The sequence below is a fragment of the Cydia pomonella genome, chromosome 12 (genome assembly GCF_033807575.1).
Source record: "Cydia pomonella isolate Wapato2018A chromosome 12, ilCydPomo1, whole genome shotgun sequence".
In the NCBI taxonomy this organism is placed as follows: Eukaryota; Metazoa; Arthropoda; class Insecta; order Lepidoptera; family Tortricidae; genus Cydia; species Cydia pomonella.
Window position 1 is genome coordinate 1,795,813 of NC_084714.1, and position 17,753 is coordinate 1,813,565.

At 38.0% G+C, this 17,753-nt stretch overlaps 1 protein-coding gene across 3 annotated transcripts in view; it reads right to left on the bottom strand.

Moving 5' to 3' along the window:
* LOC133523252 (E3 ubiquitin-protein ligase RNF144A) overlaps positions 1–17,753 on the bottom strand; it is a 242,828-nt gene that overhangs the window by 32,357 nt on the left and 192,718 nt on the right. For all 3 annotated transcript variants that reach the window (XM_061858734.1, XM_061858736.1, XM_061858735.1), the window contains 2 exons: positions 16,067–16,229; positions 1,555–1,685 (listed from right to left, as the gene is read on the bottom strand). In XM_061858734.1, coding sequence (XP_061714718.1) covers positions 1,555–1,685; positions 16,067–16,229 — 294 coding nt within the window. The remainder of the gene's footprint in view (positions 1–1,554; positions 1,686–16,066; positions 16,230–17,753) is intronic.

The following is a 17,753-nucleotide window of genomic DNA, read 5'->3' on the forward strand; positions in this document are numbered from 1 at the left end:
TTCCCAGCGAAAATGGCCCGCGACCAATTGTGCGATCCGATCTATTCCCATTGCATGCTGAATCCAGCGCACATAACAATCAGTGTAAAAAGATCTAAAGCAAGGTTAATAAAAAAAGATACACGTATCAAGCCTTCTTAAAGCCCTAAAAATTCTGCAAAAGAAAAAAAAAAATACGAAAAGTTAAGAGGGGTTCAATTTTTTAAAAGGACGTGATTTTTTTGGAAAGTAGTTTCAAGTCCTGCCGGAAGCGTAACTATTTATTTTTTCCTTTAATATAAAAAAAAAAAACTGTAGCATACATAAACCCTTTAACGGGCAAGATGAAAAAAATACATGGCTTCATCGCCTCCTTAAAATCCTAAAAATTATCAAAATAAATACGAAAGGATGATATGTTCGTGGGGTGGTAATTTTCGCTATATTATACTCGTAATTCATATCTAAGTGTGCCCTTTCTACAAAGGGGCCTATGGTGAGGGCGAAATCCGAAAAAAACTATCGCTATCTACAATTATTGTATTATATATTAATGCATTTGTATTTTTTTTAATAATACGTCGGTGGCAAACAAGCATACGTCCTGCCTGATGGTAAGCAGTCTCCGTAGCCTATTATGTACGCCTGCAACTCCAGAGGAGTTACATGCGCGTTGCCGACCCTTATCGCTTCGACCACGAAACGCTTTGTGACAGTTACGTTTCGATCGCTACGGAGCGTAAGCGATTAGCATGTTGGCTACGCGGCCTGCACACAAAATTTTTGGAGAATCTGATGAGACTGACAATAAGAAATTATAAACGGCCCGATTCGAAGAATGAGATACGACAACGAAAAGTTCTGGTTTAGAGAAGTTCTCATTAAGATATTGTTTGCATGTCGTATAATTGACTGAATCGAAATAAATGTTAATTTTGACATGTCGTTTAGTTATCGATGTTTTAAAGATGTTTCCAAGATCTTAAACGTGTCTTAATCATTCTTCGAATCGGGGCCAAACATATATTTGTTGAAAGCACTTCTGACTACGCTTCTCGGTAAGATAGGAATAGTAATACACTGCGCGTGAGCACAATAGGTCGGGAAAGCTTTCCATTGGACAATGGGTGCGACGCGATTCGTTATGGTGAAAACTGACGGGGTTTTTGTTGCGCTTTTCTTGTGTACTTTTCCATTCTAGCGAACATATGTCTGTAGATAGTATCCGTTGTTATAATACAACTTGTACACAATTATTATTGTGTACAAGTTGTATTTAGTAAAGTCAGCTGCAGAGAAACCTGACCCCCTGGATAGAAATGTGTTTACAATGTTAAGGCGCGTCCAGATCCGCCGAATGCGTCGTAATAGATTCTGGACCAGGCGAAAATTTTGGTACTCATTGCGTCCCGGACGATAACTCGTAAAGTGATAAGGGGGATGAAGGCTCGTGGATATCAGCTGCCGCTCCGTTGGTGAGTTGAGGAACAGCAACCACACACGCAAAAAAATCACCGCTAGAAAACTTGACAGATGATAGGCAATATATGCTATTGTGAAAAAAAAAAAGCTTACTTCCTGGTTGCACTGCGAGCAAAAATCGTGCCGACATGTCGGGCAGTGCGCGGGGCTGGCGGCGCGCAGCGACACGACGGTGTCGCAACCGACGCGGGGACAGAACGCGCGGTTCGCGTCCATCGCCACTTCTGTTAACAAAAAAAACACAAATTTAGTGTCGGTGTGTACTCCTGATTTTTTTTTTATTATACAGGAGGCAAACGAGCAGACGGATCACCTCATGGTAAGCGATTACCGTCGCCCATAGACACCTGCAACACCACAGGGGTTGTAAGTGCATTGCTGGCCTTTAAGATGGGAGTACGCTCTTTTCTTGAAGGTTTGAAATACTGCAGGCGACAGTTCATTTCACAGTTTGGCTGTGCGAGGCAGGAAGTTTTTCAAGATTACTGCCTTTTAGTTATTAATCTGTTCATGTATGAATATGTGAGACTCGGGGGAACAATATTGGCTTATCACTCGTTGTCATTGTTACGTTTTCAGGTCACATTAAAACCAAATCTGCATATTGTGGCAATCTACCAAACATGTTAAAATTAGCTTTATTTTACAAGCTTTTATTTACCATGCAAATGTTTGTACGGGTCAAATCTTGCAAGATGAATTAGACCCTCCTCCCATTATTGGATCGATTAAAAAGTTTACATACACATGTAAGTTGGGTGACAATGTATGTGTATATTATGGTACCAACGAGCTGATCTGATGATGGAGGACAGACACTCTATGATAAAACAACGCAACCTAATTGTGTTTGGGTTTGTTGGAGTTGTCATGAGTATTAGTCGCCCATTGAAAGAAAAGTACAGTCGACGATAAAAGCTTGTATCAAAAATGAAATTTTCGACAAAAACTTATTTTAAACAAACTGGCTGAACTGGACTGATTCGACGAAAATAGATCCACCCGTTTCAGTAAATTTGTAAAAAGAGAAACTATCTTTGATTACTTATGACAGACTTACAGATGACAGGTCAGATGCTTTGTTAATAAAAAAAAAATGTCAGCCATTTGTATCGCAGTGCTAAGAACGTCAGCTGGTCGCATGAACATGTAAAAATAAGCGCTTTTCCTTTTATGATAGTAATAACAAATTCATGAAACTTGTAGCATTCCATCAGGCGTTTCAAATAAACGGATTACGCAATTTACAGATTACGCATACTTTGCGGACATAAAATGGCAAGGCGCGTATTTTTTACAGATCAGCTGACGGTCTTTCCACCACGATACCACCAGCAGACGGATTTTTTTAAAACAGCATCTAAACTATCATCTGGCACAATATCAATCGGGAGGCGATGGCTGAATAAAAAAAATAACATGTTCATATCATCAACTGACGGTCTTTCCACCGCGATACAACCGGCTGACATTTTTTTTAATCATTGCATCTAAATTATCATCTGACGAAGTATCAGCCGCGAGGCGAAGACTGACGATCAGTGATCGGAACTATGGGAGTAAAACTTTAACAAATTTTATCAAGCGGACGTAAAAAGAGTGCTTATAGCCTTAAACATATTCTAATATCTATGAATGTAAATATTTTTATGGCTGTAAGTACTATACTATTCCTATCCCTAATAGGGATTTTCTATGGACATGAATATTTTAGGGCTGTATGCACTATTTTATGTCCGCTTAACAAGTTTTGTTAAAGTTTTACTCCCATAGTTCCGATCACTGCTGACGATGCATGCTCCTGGCCCGCGGTCTAAAGTATTCTGCCGGTGCACACAACACAGCAGCAACAGTACGCGCACAGATTCATAGCATGACCTACTCGTGCCGCCGTATCTGACGACAGACCTAATGCAAAGCTAAAACAACATGCCAACACCTCACCGCATTTAAAGTCATTAAATAAATTATACGACCGACGGCGTAGTGTTTCAATTACTCCGTCGGTTAGGAGGAAAGGGGTCGGCCGTTTCTCCAATACAAACGTAGTCCCCATTTACCTCTCTGGATATTTACATTATGGAAAATATTTTTACATGATTTGATGTATATTAACGATAGCTATGCCTCTAAGTTTGACTTTTTTTGATTATTTGATTATTGTAAAAATTTGGAGCGAAAAACAGATATCATACAAATTTTTAAAGGATCCTAAGACTTATAATAATTGAAAATTCGGAAAAAAATCATACGTAGGGGCATAGCTGTGGTTGATATACAACGAATTGTGTCAAAATATTTTCAATAATGTTAATATCCAGAGAGGAAAACAAGGACAAGGTTTGTATGAAAAGGTGATTTCGCTGGTCCTCCACTTTGGTCTTAAGGTAATGGCGCTTTTCTTATAATAGTCCCTCTCCATTATACACAATGTAGAAACAATTAGCTTAGTCACTGAGACGCTATTTTTAACTTGGGTAATGCTTATTCTAAATTAAGACGGTTTAAAGTTTAGCATGCACGCATCCAACAAAAGGAGTGTACAGGTTTTTAAATGGTCGGCAACGCGCATGTGGCACCTCTGGAGTTCATGGGCTGCTACCAATTAATAGGAAAATACTAGAAATATTAGAAAAAATAAAAATGTGTTTTCTTCTACTTTCCGATTCTAAATTACAAAATAACCGTAAATTCCAAGTATATCATACGAGAGGCCGATTTGTAGGAAAATTTAAGGAGTACGTACTGTTATGTATTAATCATGTGCCCCTCCCCTTGATCGACATCAACTTCTCCACATTCTACTAATATACTACTATCGGGACAGTTTTGCACCTAAGTGCAGTAAGTAAAATATCGATACAGGTGCCAAAACTAAAACAAAAATACACGACCAATTGCCGATATAATAAGGTAGTGTATACATATTTTTGGTACTTGGTCCGTATTGATATTTTTAGACGTGCGTGACTGTATTGTTAAATGTACGACCATACCAAATGAGAATTAAACGAAATACAAATGAGACGAGCGATGATGAATGATGATACAGTATCCGTATTGCCGTAGTATCCGTATTGCCGTAGTATCCGTCCAGGCCTTTTATGGGAAAGAATACAGTATCGGTTTCAACTTTCAACTAGTTTTACCACAAAGATTCGGATTGCATTACTTGAAGTACGAGGACAGAAGTCGTTGAACGCAGCGCTGCGTTGACCTTAAGAGAGAAGTATACCACAAGATCGTCTATACGAAAAGAGAAAACATTTTTCCACTTCTACTTATTTTCCATTCTCCGTGATATTTTACTATGTTATTCACACAATGAATAATTTATAAGTTTTCCTTTTTTTTTCAAAATTTGCAAAGCAAAAAAAGATTTTTTTTAAAGCGAAACCTATAAACCTAGAATATATTATGCTGAAGCGATCGACATCAAAATCAAAGTAATTTGTTAAGATTTAGTTAGTGGAAATCGTTTTCTCCCGAAATAGTATTTCATAGAAAAATTACAGTCATTTCATTAGATTGCGTAATCTTTTATAATTAGCGGTATTTTTTTCATACAAACGTTCTCGACATTTGTTTTTTTTTATATGAGTTCAATATTACCATAACGTGCGTCTGTGTGTATGTTTTTTTTTATATTCTTGTGTTTATAAGAACTAGGTTACTTTATAAAGCGCTAATTAAATGCGCCGAAATTCGACGTCTGGCATACAAAATCGGTAACAATAAACGCAAAAATCAAAACGGTAAGACACGGATAATCCCGTTTCCAAAATTTCGTTACGATTGATTAAGTTTTGGAAGCGGAAACCGTCGAGAAAAAACCTCGATTTCTGAGTTTATAACGCAGGATTTTTCGCCTAAGCTGCTGTTGTCCTTACCGCACTAATTTTATAGGAGCCCAGTGCGACAGAGATAAATAACCTAAAATTCTCAATTCTGAGAAGGGCTCAGCTGGTATTTCCTGTTAAATGTTCACCCACTTGATACACAATTTTGCGACGTGAAAGCCAGGGTTTCAGAATATTTAAAATATTTAATGCAAAAAATTTCAAATAAATCCAAATACATTAAGAAGTCCTTCGTGTTCACAAGAGCACGTGCATGCATTCATTACGTTTTCGATATTTACATTCGTCGAATCCAACGTCTGGACCATCGAATTTAACGCAAAATAAGGAACAGGTCTTATTCGTAGAACACAATTTACACATTCGTAATTTTCTGGGCACAACTTTATTGTCAAGAGAATAAAAGCTTGTGTATTTACTGCACCTATCACCCACGTGTCTTTATTTATATCTCAAACTGAACGCCACGTTTCTAGGTCAACCTCACAAGGCAGTGAACTCCGATAAACATGTAAAAAATCGATATCGATAAATCATAGTGACGTTGAAGGCTGGCATAATGAATCATCGTAATGGGTTTATCATTAAGTAATGATAATAGGAAGCGACAAGTAAAGGGTGCGTTTACTTCCTTCCTTTCTTGGTCTTTTTTAGGCGTTCATGTAAATCACGATGTCAGACGGGATTTATAAAGATTTAAGGCATTCACACACAGAGTAAGCGAAACGTCAGTGTAATTATATTGGTGTCCGATCGGCGGCCGATCGTAAGATTAGGCAGAGCGTAATGTTCCTGAGTAATGTTTTGACGGTTGTCACATTAAAACAATATATAGGTAGGATTGGTTTATTAGGTTGCTTCAGATGCCTAATATAAATATAAGCTACGCTCCGTCGACTCAGGGAACGAGATAAAGATTTTCACGTTTCACGATATGCCTAAGAACATCCCGATCTGCCTGATCTTACGATCGGCCGCTGACATATCCACAGCGATAAACGATATAAACACGACCGCGATAGGCCTACAGGATGTTTGAAGAAAAATTGACTAGAAAATGTAGGAATAGTTGTTAGCCCAAAGGGCATACTTTCAATCTCATGTGATCCCTTAAGAACTGTAGTAAAAGCGGTATCGGTTTTATCGTGCAGTTGCATGCAATATGACCCGTCGCTTTACGATTGCATCGGCGTAAAATGGTATGAAACTATTTTATTAGCTGTTTTAACAACCGCATTGACATTATATATGTATATAGAGACGTAGAGCATATTTTTTTACGAACTTAATTAACAAATTTACGGGATATATTGTTACTTCAAGCCTTTAAAATAGACATTTTTATTGCTTTCATCCGAGAGAGAAGATATTATTCACTGTTACCTAGTCAAAATTTTTTAGAGTGTTGCTTTAAGGTACTTTCAATACTCAAAAACACGTACAATTTAAATAAGTTAAATCTCGATATTCCATTTAATGAGTAAAAATTAGAAAACGGACAAACTGACAAAGAATTTGACCGCACTTTTCCACTTTTAGATAGTCCAATAATAATATCAAATAATGGGCAAAATAAGACAATAATATAAGTTTTTCCAATACCACAGGGACAGCGTCTGCACACATTACAACCAGCACCAACACAAAGACCTAATACATTTCAATAAATTTATATTGGAACATTTGGAACGGTAAAACCGCGAAATGTAGTCAAGATAATGCTTGGCACCAAAACAATCATTCAAATACATTGTATGCAGTGATTAATGGCACATATTCATGTTTATAAATAAGAACTGTTTGCAAAGCAAAAAATAGCGTTAAAATTATTTCCGAATAAAATAAGCAAATCTAATCTAAGCCCGTTTCGCACGAACCCTCACTGCCAATGACATTGCGCGCGTACACGTGTATCATTAACGGATTTCGCCATAGACATTTTTGCAAATTGCGGTTAGGTTGTTAACTACAAGGTGAATAAGTAAGTTTAGATAAAAAGCTTGTGATTTTATTTCATTGTGGTTTATGACAATTTGTTAAATAAATAAAATAGATATTTTTTTATGTAATAGGCAGTAAACGAGCAGACGAGCCGCCTGATGGGAAGCAGTCATCGCCGCACATGGACATAAGCAACATCGGAGGACCCACTTATGCGTTGCTAACCTTTGAGAAACCCAAATACCTGCTTCTTGAAGAACCCCGTGTCATAGCGCAAGGAAAACACTTCAGAAGGTAGCTCATTCCACATCCTGCACGTTCTGGGCAAAAACAATCGAGATACCCGCTCGTTCTTGGTTTCCCACGTGACGAGGAAGTGAGGATGAGCTTTGTTTCTTTGGCGGGAGATTGTACCAATTCAAAAAGTTCTTCAGAACATTCCCCATTGTAGATATTAATAAGTCAGAGTTTAGGATGCATGTTGGTAATACTGAAATTACTAGTATGAGAGATTTGGTCGGTCAGAGAGACGGCCAGTCATATTGCCAGTAAAATTGGAGATAGCCTTGTGAAAACATGAATAGGAAAAAAGCAAAGAAACGTCGTCCAATTTGATGGGCCCGAAATTGGCAATACTACATATAATATAAAACATGATGCCGAGAATAGACAGAATTAGTGCCCTCGATAACAAAATGAGGCGATATACTGATAGTCAGACCAAGATAAATTTGCATCGATTTTGACAGCCCAGGTAGTGCAAGTGTTATTTAAAACGTCAAACTTCTATGCAATTATGACGTTTACTTAACACTTGCACAGGCTGGGCTATCAAAATCCCTGCCAACTTAGCTTGGTCTGACTCTAAAAGAACACGGAACAGTACACATATTACTAGCTTGACATATGTATATCCGAAGAACAAGTCGCGAAACAAGAAAATCGAAATTTAGTTGTCTCCCTCTCTATCACTCTTGCATATTCGAGCGATAGGAAGGCGGATAACGAAATTTCGATTTTTGTGTTTCGCTGTATACCCTCAGATATACGGCGCGTAAGATGGTGTGGGAGCACCTTAGTGAAGTCAACACACGACCGTGACATCGAGTTGAAGTGCGCGGTGCGATTTGCGCAAGCGCATGCAATGGAGGTAAGTGATGTACGCATGCCTTTTTTTCTTTAATTATTATTTAGGAAACGAACAGAAAATCAGCGCAGCGCGTTCATTTTGAAATGAAATTTTATGAAATAGCTGACGCAGCTTATGCTGAGCCCTTTCCTTTTACATGCCAATTGCTAGTGTTATTTTTTATAAATATTAATTCTTTAGGTTCATATTCAAGAGACACCGAGACCGACCGAGAAAAGTGGCGCTGTCTTGTGTCGGAGGCCAAGTCTCATTTTGGGTCGCTGAGCCAACGGAGTAAGTAAGTAAGTATATTCAAGAGAATGATATTCAAACGCAGACTGACGGGAATAAATGTAAGAGATTAACGGAGAGATCTATCCGTTCAACAATTTGTCAGGTAGATGGGACTTGGATAAGCGATGACTCAAATTTGATCTGAGAAATTGACGTACCTAATATCAGTTATGAAGTGAATTAAAATTAGATTGGAATTAAGATACAAAAAAAATGAAACGTACCAGACAAAACTTTATGAATATTTCTATCAAAAGTGTAATTTTTAACATTAAATATAAATAAATATTATAGGGTCATTCTTACACAAACTGACTAAGTCCCACGGTAAGCTCAAGAAGGCTTATGTTGTGGGAGTACCCGCCGATATATATATAATATACAAATACTTAGACACATGGAAAACATCCATAACTTAGGAACAAATATCTGTGTTCATCACACAAATAAATGCCCTTACCGGAATTTTAGACAAGCAGGGTCACTACCTACTAGGGCAGACAGGTCGTCTAAATTGGTTTTTATTCCCAAATGTACTGTAGATTCTGCTAACCATTTCGTACATCTATAAATTAATTATTCTAGACGTTTCTGATGCGTCTAAACTCGATGTAGTTAGTTGCGTTACGCCCAAATAAAAGTAAAAATGTATGGGACTGACAGATGTAACGAAAAGTCACGTGACTTTTTTCATACATTATTTGAGTTTCGATTGGCGTTTTCTATAAACGATTAATTGTCATCTTGGATAAGCCCCCTGGCCTTAAGTAGAATTTTAATTTGGTTAAAATACATTTGTCAGTAATTTGCAAAATGGGGCGAAACCGCAACAAGAAACGGAGGTAAACAAAATAAATTTATACGCGGTTAAGTCAACATTAGTCATGATTTACCATCATTTTCCGCTTCGCCAGTCTCTACTTAAGAGCAATGAAAATGGGTCACTTTTAATGCAAAATTAGAGAATGACCTTTTATTATCGCTCTTCAATGTTATTCAAACAGCATATCGTCTCGTAATAAAGTCTAATATTATGAGAATGAACCTTAATTATTTTATAAGAAACAGTAAAACGGAAACCATTAGTTTTACGATTTTTACATTTTTTTCCGGGAATATTTTTCTAAAAAAACACACGGGATAGACTGAAGGAACTACATATATGTAAAAGAATACATTTAATGTTTATTCGATATCGAAATAGAAACAGGAAAATCGAAGTCCAAGGCGAACACACGAAAGTAAAATTAATCAAACTATAATATGATCAAGTTGGAAATATCGGAAAACGGGATTGAGTTTATAATTAAATTAAATTAAATTGTTTAAAATTGAAAAAAAAAAAAATTGACAGTGTATTTTAGTATTTAAAGTAAGTAAGTAAGCCATCCATGTTGCAGAAATGAAGATGCTGAGGTGGATGTCAGGCGGCTCCAGGATTGATAGGGTTCGAAACGAACACATCCGTGGTAGCCTCGGGGTGAGAGACGTCGCCGATAAGCTCCAAGAAAGTCGGCTGAGGTGGTTTGGGCATGTCAAAAGAAGGCCGCTAGAATACGTAGGCAACAAAGCCCTTAGTTTTGCCTTACCGGGCCCAAACAGGAGCGGCAAACCAAGGCAGCGTTGGCCCAATGTCATCGCCAAAGATTTAAACGCCTGTGGGTTATCGGAAAACGACGTCCAGGATAGAGCGAAGTGGAAGGAGAAAAGTAGGAAAGCGGACCCCGTCACAGTACGGGACAAACGCTAGGAGGATGATGATGATGAGTGTATTTTAGTATTTATTAGAAAGAAAGAAATAAAGAAAATACATTTATTAACTGTACAAACATTTGACAATACTATAAAATAACACAACACAAATTACTCAGATGTTAAACAGGATACCCACTCAGCATATTGCCACGGCAATCCATGGCGCTGTTTTTTTTTTCAGTGGATTCCAGACTTAAAACTACGCTACACCTAAAACTAAAACTCAACATAAAAATAAGTTTTTGGCAAAAATTTCATTTTTGTTACAAGCTTTTATCGCTGACTGTACTTTTTTTTAGACAGGCGACTAATACTCATCCAGCTTTTAAAAAATTCAAAATTCAAAATTTTATTCTGCAAGTAGGCCTCAAGGGCTCTTTTACAAGTCAATATTCTTATTCTAAAAATGCTTATTCTAAAAACCTCAAACACAATTAGGTTGCGTTGTTTTATCATAGTTCCTATGGCCACCTCTAGTCTCCATCATCAGATCAGCTCGATGATACCATAATATTGCATTGTCATTGTCACCCGACTTACATATGCATGCAAAAGTTCAGCTCAATTGGAAACCGGGAAGTGGATCAAATTTAACTTGCAAGATTTAATTACAGACCGATAGACAGACAACGGGACAGGTGAAACTAAATAAAAGCTTGTAATAAGCTTGGCGGTAGAAAGAACTTTCAGATTTTGAAAATGTCTTTATATCATACATTTATATAAGCAAGCATTTCAAGCATTTATTTCATAGATATTTCTATACACGTCATTTGTTTGCAGAGTACAGTAAGTACCACAACTTAAGTACCCACGTCTCCATACCAGCTGTATAGAAAAGTGGATACTCAACTCATCGCCTTTCGCCGGCTTTCTTCTATTATTAAGAATTAGTTATAGACAGCTGCTTAACTCTTGATCTTTCTGTTTTCAAGCCACATTTGGCATAGCATGCAATCAGCAATGCTAAGCAAGTTGACGGTAGTCTCTGATATATGTATTTAAAAAATGTCTTCCGAATTAGGGTCTCCCCACAGCCCCACACCTATCGACGCGAACTCCGCAATATCCGATAGAAAGAGGCTTTACGTCTACGACGCGAGGAAGTCTTGATCCAGCCTACCGAATTGGTATTGTAAGAAGGCTTAACCGTAAAGGTTATAAGCCTTCTTACAATACCAAAACCTGTCGTAATCGTGACATGACAACCTCACCCTATCTTAATGAACCCGACTCCCACTTGTTAAGAAGAAAAATTGTTAATATTCCTGTCGTACATAATCGCAAAAGTAGCTCCATACATTACCATAAGATGGCTTATAAACATTGCATAACAGATGAAATTGGCAGAGACCGATAAGAGGGTCATACTGTACGGACAATGACAGTAGCCTGCCTATCTTCGGTAATTTGGTAACCTATCCGAACTAAACTATTTTTTATCAAGCAGATACGTGCATACGTATAGTAACTCAGTTAGTTAAGGGCGAATGGACCGATGTCCTGACGAAAGGTCGTACCGTACGTTCGAATCTTGCCCGACGCGGTGAATTTTTCCAATTTTACTTTCATATACTTTCACTTTTAAATTCATATCGGTAAGCGTTATTCTTGTAGTTATCTTATTTAAGTAACTTTTATTTGAAGAACTAGGCTATTAAATATTGTATATTAAACCAAGCTTACTCGCAAGTCGAATGTAGGATATCTTTTTGGGGTCACTCGCAAGTCGAATGTAGGACATCTTTGGACATGTTTTGATTCATTTAGAGAATAACCTAGCATTTATCCTTATTTTCAATAGCAAGACAAAAGCCGCAAAAAACATCCACCAGCGTGACTGACCCGTTTATTTAATACGTCCGAGACTCAAAGAGGTTATTTAGGTAAGGTGGGCTACTCTACGTCACACTACTCTGGTTCCGTTCGCGAGCGCTGGGAAAACATGAGATTGAATATTTTACTCGGTTCATTTTCCTATCACACTGAATAATGAGACATCCATATGAATATTATGCTAACAGGTCGATTTATTAGAGCTGGCACAAGATGTATATGTATACTCTTCAACTTAACTCTTCAGAATCGATTTGTAAGAAAATGCAACATTGATGATGTGACATCTGCCATATATATATTATATACTACGTTGGTGGCAAAGAAGTTTCTTCGAGTAACCTGAATATGACTAAAACCGAGTTAAACGCAAACTTTAACTGAAATAACAATTTTACTCTACACACTCCACATCCAATGTAAATTATAAATACTAATTATACCATAAACACAAATGCAAGCGAAATACATCATGTATTTCAGAGAACAAATATATAAATTTCTTAGTAAATTCTTTAGTCATTTGCATTAGTATTCAACACTTTCCGCCATTGGAAGCGAAAGCGGTTACCGCGAAACACAAATGTACGCGGGGCCCGACCGCAAACCGAAATAGTATTTGTTACTAGGAAGAGAAAAGAGATACAATATGACAGTGAGTTCGGAGAGAAACAAGCAACCACTAAAATGGCTCCCTGAGCTGTCGACCACGCGAACCTTATATGGCTCCGCCATTTTGAAAAAAAAAAAAAAAAACAAGAATTGAATCCTCAACAAATTCGATATACTTAATTATCAAATCTACAAAATTTCACATGAATTGGTTGTCGAGGAGAACAGCGGGTCACGCGTAATCATTTTTCTATGGATGAGTAAATAGACTTAAATAAATCGTACTCTCACTTTCTAGTAAAAGAAATAACACTATTGACAACTGATATACCATATTCACACCGTTTCATAACAAGAAATCACTAATCTGAATTGACCTCCATATTATTATTTTTTTCATTCCGAAAAAGACTACTGCAAAACATAACAAAGAGAGGAACACCAAAATAATATCTATTGTATTGATTCTGAGTCAATATTACGGAAACGTAACGTACATCTTCAGTTATTGCCTGTCCATTAATCCAGTACATTTTCCCATTTCCAAAATACGATATTACAAGGAGAAAGTTCGTAAAATCACAAACCTATCACAAGGTATCGAAGTAAACGCAAATGCGAGGATCGCGTGACGTTGAGAGCTAAATTTAAAAACACCCTTACCCGTTGTTCCTATTGGTTTTAGGAAAACCAGCGTCAATGTAAGTAACTCAGCGGTCTTTATGCCGTCCAACTCGATTTCCATCAGCTTCGTCACCACCTGGGTCCATCATCGGATCACCTCAATGGTACCATAATATCGCATTGTCACTCAACTTACATACGTGAAGGTTCAGCTTATCAACTCAATCGAATAATGGGAAGTGGGTCTAATTTAGCTTGCAAGATTTGTCCCGAGCATACCTACATTTGCAAGTACCTAAAATAAAAGCTTGTGTGGGAGGGTAGTAAGTGTCGGATGGCTTATGGCACGGCGGGATGGCGATGGGATGGCCACGGTGTGGGTTTTTCGTTCGCACATCAAAGGCAGTGGGCAAGCGATGGTGCGTACGCGTACACGTGGCCCATTCCATAGTGCGTGCTCTCAACCATCGTGTAGAGGAGCCATAACCATCGCATGGTCATCTCGCTGGTTCAGCGCTGGGCCATCGTGTAGAGAAGTTATAATATATCCAAACGGAGAGAGCATTTATACTGGTTACCCTGACTGTTGGAATACCTGCGGTTAGTAAGCTATTAGAATAGCACTCATAATGGTACCAAGGTACCAATATCGGAATATGACTGGCTAGAATAACTCAAGGCCTAAGCCTGATGCCTAAGGTTGAAGAGCAAACAAAGTTTAGAGGAGGTAGGTAAATATCACTCCAAAACTAATCAACCAAAGCACGAAGTTACATTGATTTCAGGCCATGACTTTAGGCATACTTTGTGTAATTAAATTCGCATAATTTTTTTATACAAAAGTTACCTGATATAATTATACAGAAAGTGATTCTCGATAGTATATAGTATTGGCAAACACATTCACGCATGGTGTGTGCCGACGCATGGAGAAATAGAGCGCGTCATGCAAATAGCATGGGGATTATGCCATGCAGGTGACGTGCGGAAGATAGGGATGTCGACGATGCAATGCGTTCTCATAAACGGCTGGGTAACGGACGATTAATATGTTTGATCAGTTACAACACTAAAAGTAACTATACCAATGCCAAATTGAGGAGTTTCCTCGTGTCGTGGATCACACTATCCGATATTATACTTTGCAAAAATATGTAATTCAGATAACAATACAATAATTGGCTCAATAATGAATAACCAGCTCGATGGAACTCCTTCGTACAGTGGAGTTCATAAACATGATAAATTTTTTCACCTTATTGCCATGGACCGAGATGCGTGGAAGAAAGAGAGGGAGGCTTTTGCCCAACAGTGGGACACAACAACCACCCCAAGGCGTGTATAGGTACATAAAAGAACGACTGGAAAGATTTTGGCATTTCTGCTAGGCCTCCGTAGCTCAGTTGGTTAAGAGCAATGCAAAAGTCGCCGGTTCAAGTCCTGCCGGAAGCGTAAACGTTTCCATTTTCTTGACGTACCTACCTAATTATCTCGGTTTAGGCTCTTATGATTCATTTTGACGTGCCATCACTTTGACAGCGTAAAGTACAATTAGCAATAAAAATGAATTTCAGAAGAATATTTTATACAGAAACTATTCTTTCGTCTATTATAAAACTGTATTTTTTTTTAAATTGTAATAAATAATACATCGGCAAATATGTCAGCCCTATGTCAAACGAACAAATCAGAGCGTAAGTCCATTAGTTTTTAGCATTAGCGCGAGCATTCACGTGTGTCAGGAACATAGCAACCGTATCGTGTTCACAGTTGATCTAATGGGTTCAGAATACGTTTCGAGATGAGAGAAGAAAACAATTACCTCAATTTCATAAAAATTTCGAGTCGCAGTTCATGTGACCCTCAAGCACCGTCTGCCACGCCTCACTGCCATTTCTAAGGACAGGGGCCCCAGCCAAGATGACTATATCTTCAAACGCCAAACGAAAAGCAAAATTATATGTCAGTTGCTACTAAAAAACCATGCGAATATTTCCATATATCACAGATCTAATATATGAAAGTGAGCCTGATAGCCGTGAAAGTTGTTCGACGGTCTAGTGGATCCCACCCTCACCCGCTGGTCTATAGGACAATACACAATGGACTCATTCTTTCTTCAGACTATGTGACCCGCTCACGTTAACTCTTTACTCGCCTAAGAAGTTAGTACTGTGCGGTTTAAGAGGAATTTCCTTCCGCGGACGCTCCGGCTGTGGACTGAGTTCATTTCCGAGGTTTTCCCGAGGGTCTACAGTATGGGGTTCTTCAAAAAAGAGGAGTGCGGAGGTTTTTAAAGGGTCGGCGCGCTGGAGTTGCGGGCGTCCAAAGGCTGCGGTGACTGCTTACCATCAGGCGGGCTGTATCCATGTTTGCCACCGTCATGGTATGTATATATATATATATATATATATATATATATATATATATATATAATTTAACTGACGCGCGCGGCTACAGCAGCCTAATATTGCATTCCGACAAGATTCACGATGACGCACCGCACATGATAGGCGTGGCGTACAAAGGGTTAATGGTACTAGACTAGACTCACCATGGTTAAGCCTAAACTTGAGATGTTTCTCCATGACGCTGGCGTCGACCAGTTGCGAGATCTCCTCAAGGGCCAGCGCTGCACCCGCCCGGCACCGAGCGTCTGGACATGACACTTCGTAAGCTCCGTTGCATACTTCGAACTCCACGTACGCTTTCATGCACTGTAACAAGAGATAAAATACGTTTAGCCCACATAATTGTTATATTCCACCTTGCATAAAATAATGGGTTGGCTAGTTTTTTGGATGTCAACAGTAACAAAATGTTCTTATAAAATTCAAGTTTCTGACCTTGACAGCCCACTGATCAATTGATCATAGTCAAATACTTGAAAGACAATGAAATTTTACGATCTTTTTTTGATTTTGATAATTTAATCGAACGATATTTTACGGTACGGCAAAAGTCACTGAGGAATATTTTAAATGTTGAATGACGATAAACGCACAAAGCACGTGCATGTGCGCGTTGTAATATACAGATCCTTATGAGAGACGGCACACCGCTCGCATGACGTGTGCGTACACGGCTCCAATTAACTCACGTGTAAGTCTACGCACACGCACCCGGTGTGCTCTGGTTTTAACTGGCGCTTATAGAGATTGATATTTGTACTAGTATTTAGATTTTGTATATCTGTACAGAGAGGCGAATGTTTTAGGTAACATAATTTTGTAAGGTAAGGCGTGTATTGTTTTATATGTTTTATTCCGGTTTTCAATTTAATCAAAACTATTTCTTGTGAATTAACACATTGATACAATGATATTGGCAAAATAACTAACGCTGAAATGCCGTTTAAAAAAGAAATGTCCGGAATGGTTTACCGATATCGACTCTGCACAATGGCGTCATATTTCACGCCGAGTCCAAAGACGGCATTGTCCCGGACGGACACAGATTCAATAGGTTCTGTTCAATGCTTGAATGCAGATGCCGATCATTTTCCAATCCAGTGGCGACTCGTTCAATGCCCGGGAATACCTACTATTACACAGCTGCAAATTTCTATATACATAAAGGGTTACCATAAGCAGACCCCGTTATCAGTGGTGAAGAAACATTGAAAATACTAGGGCTGGCACTACACATTAATATTTACACGTGTATAATTTGATATACCTAATATTTGATGAAAACAATATACCTACTTATTTCATTCATTTTACTAATGTTATAAAGAGGAAAGATTTATTTGTTTGTTTGGATTGAATAGGCTCCGAAACTACTGGACCGTTGGAAAGCTACACTATCCCCGGTGAACATAGGCTATATTATATTTAAAAAATAAATGTTGAATACCCGTGCGGAGCCGGGGCGAGCCGCTAGTAGGTATATATAAAGTGAAGCCAATTGCCTTAAAAAAGGTTTCATTTGGTTGTTGAACTCTATAATAATACTTAGGTACTAAATTGACATTTATTTGTCAAAATATGTCTGATGTCATATACTTACTTAATTTTATGTTCGGTAAAAATATGAACTTCCTGGATAATCGTGCTGAATTATCTCAGTTTAAAATGGAGCTAATGGCAAAACGAAATAAACCGAATGCGACGCGGAAAAAATGGTTTGTAATTTTAGCAAAACTGTGCAATAGACGATATTTTTTCTCCAATAGTTATTGATAATTTTTTGTGATAATTTTTTTTTTATCCTGCAGATGTAACTTTGATGAAATATAA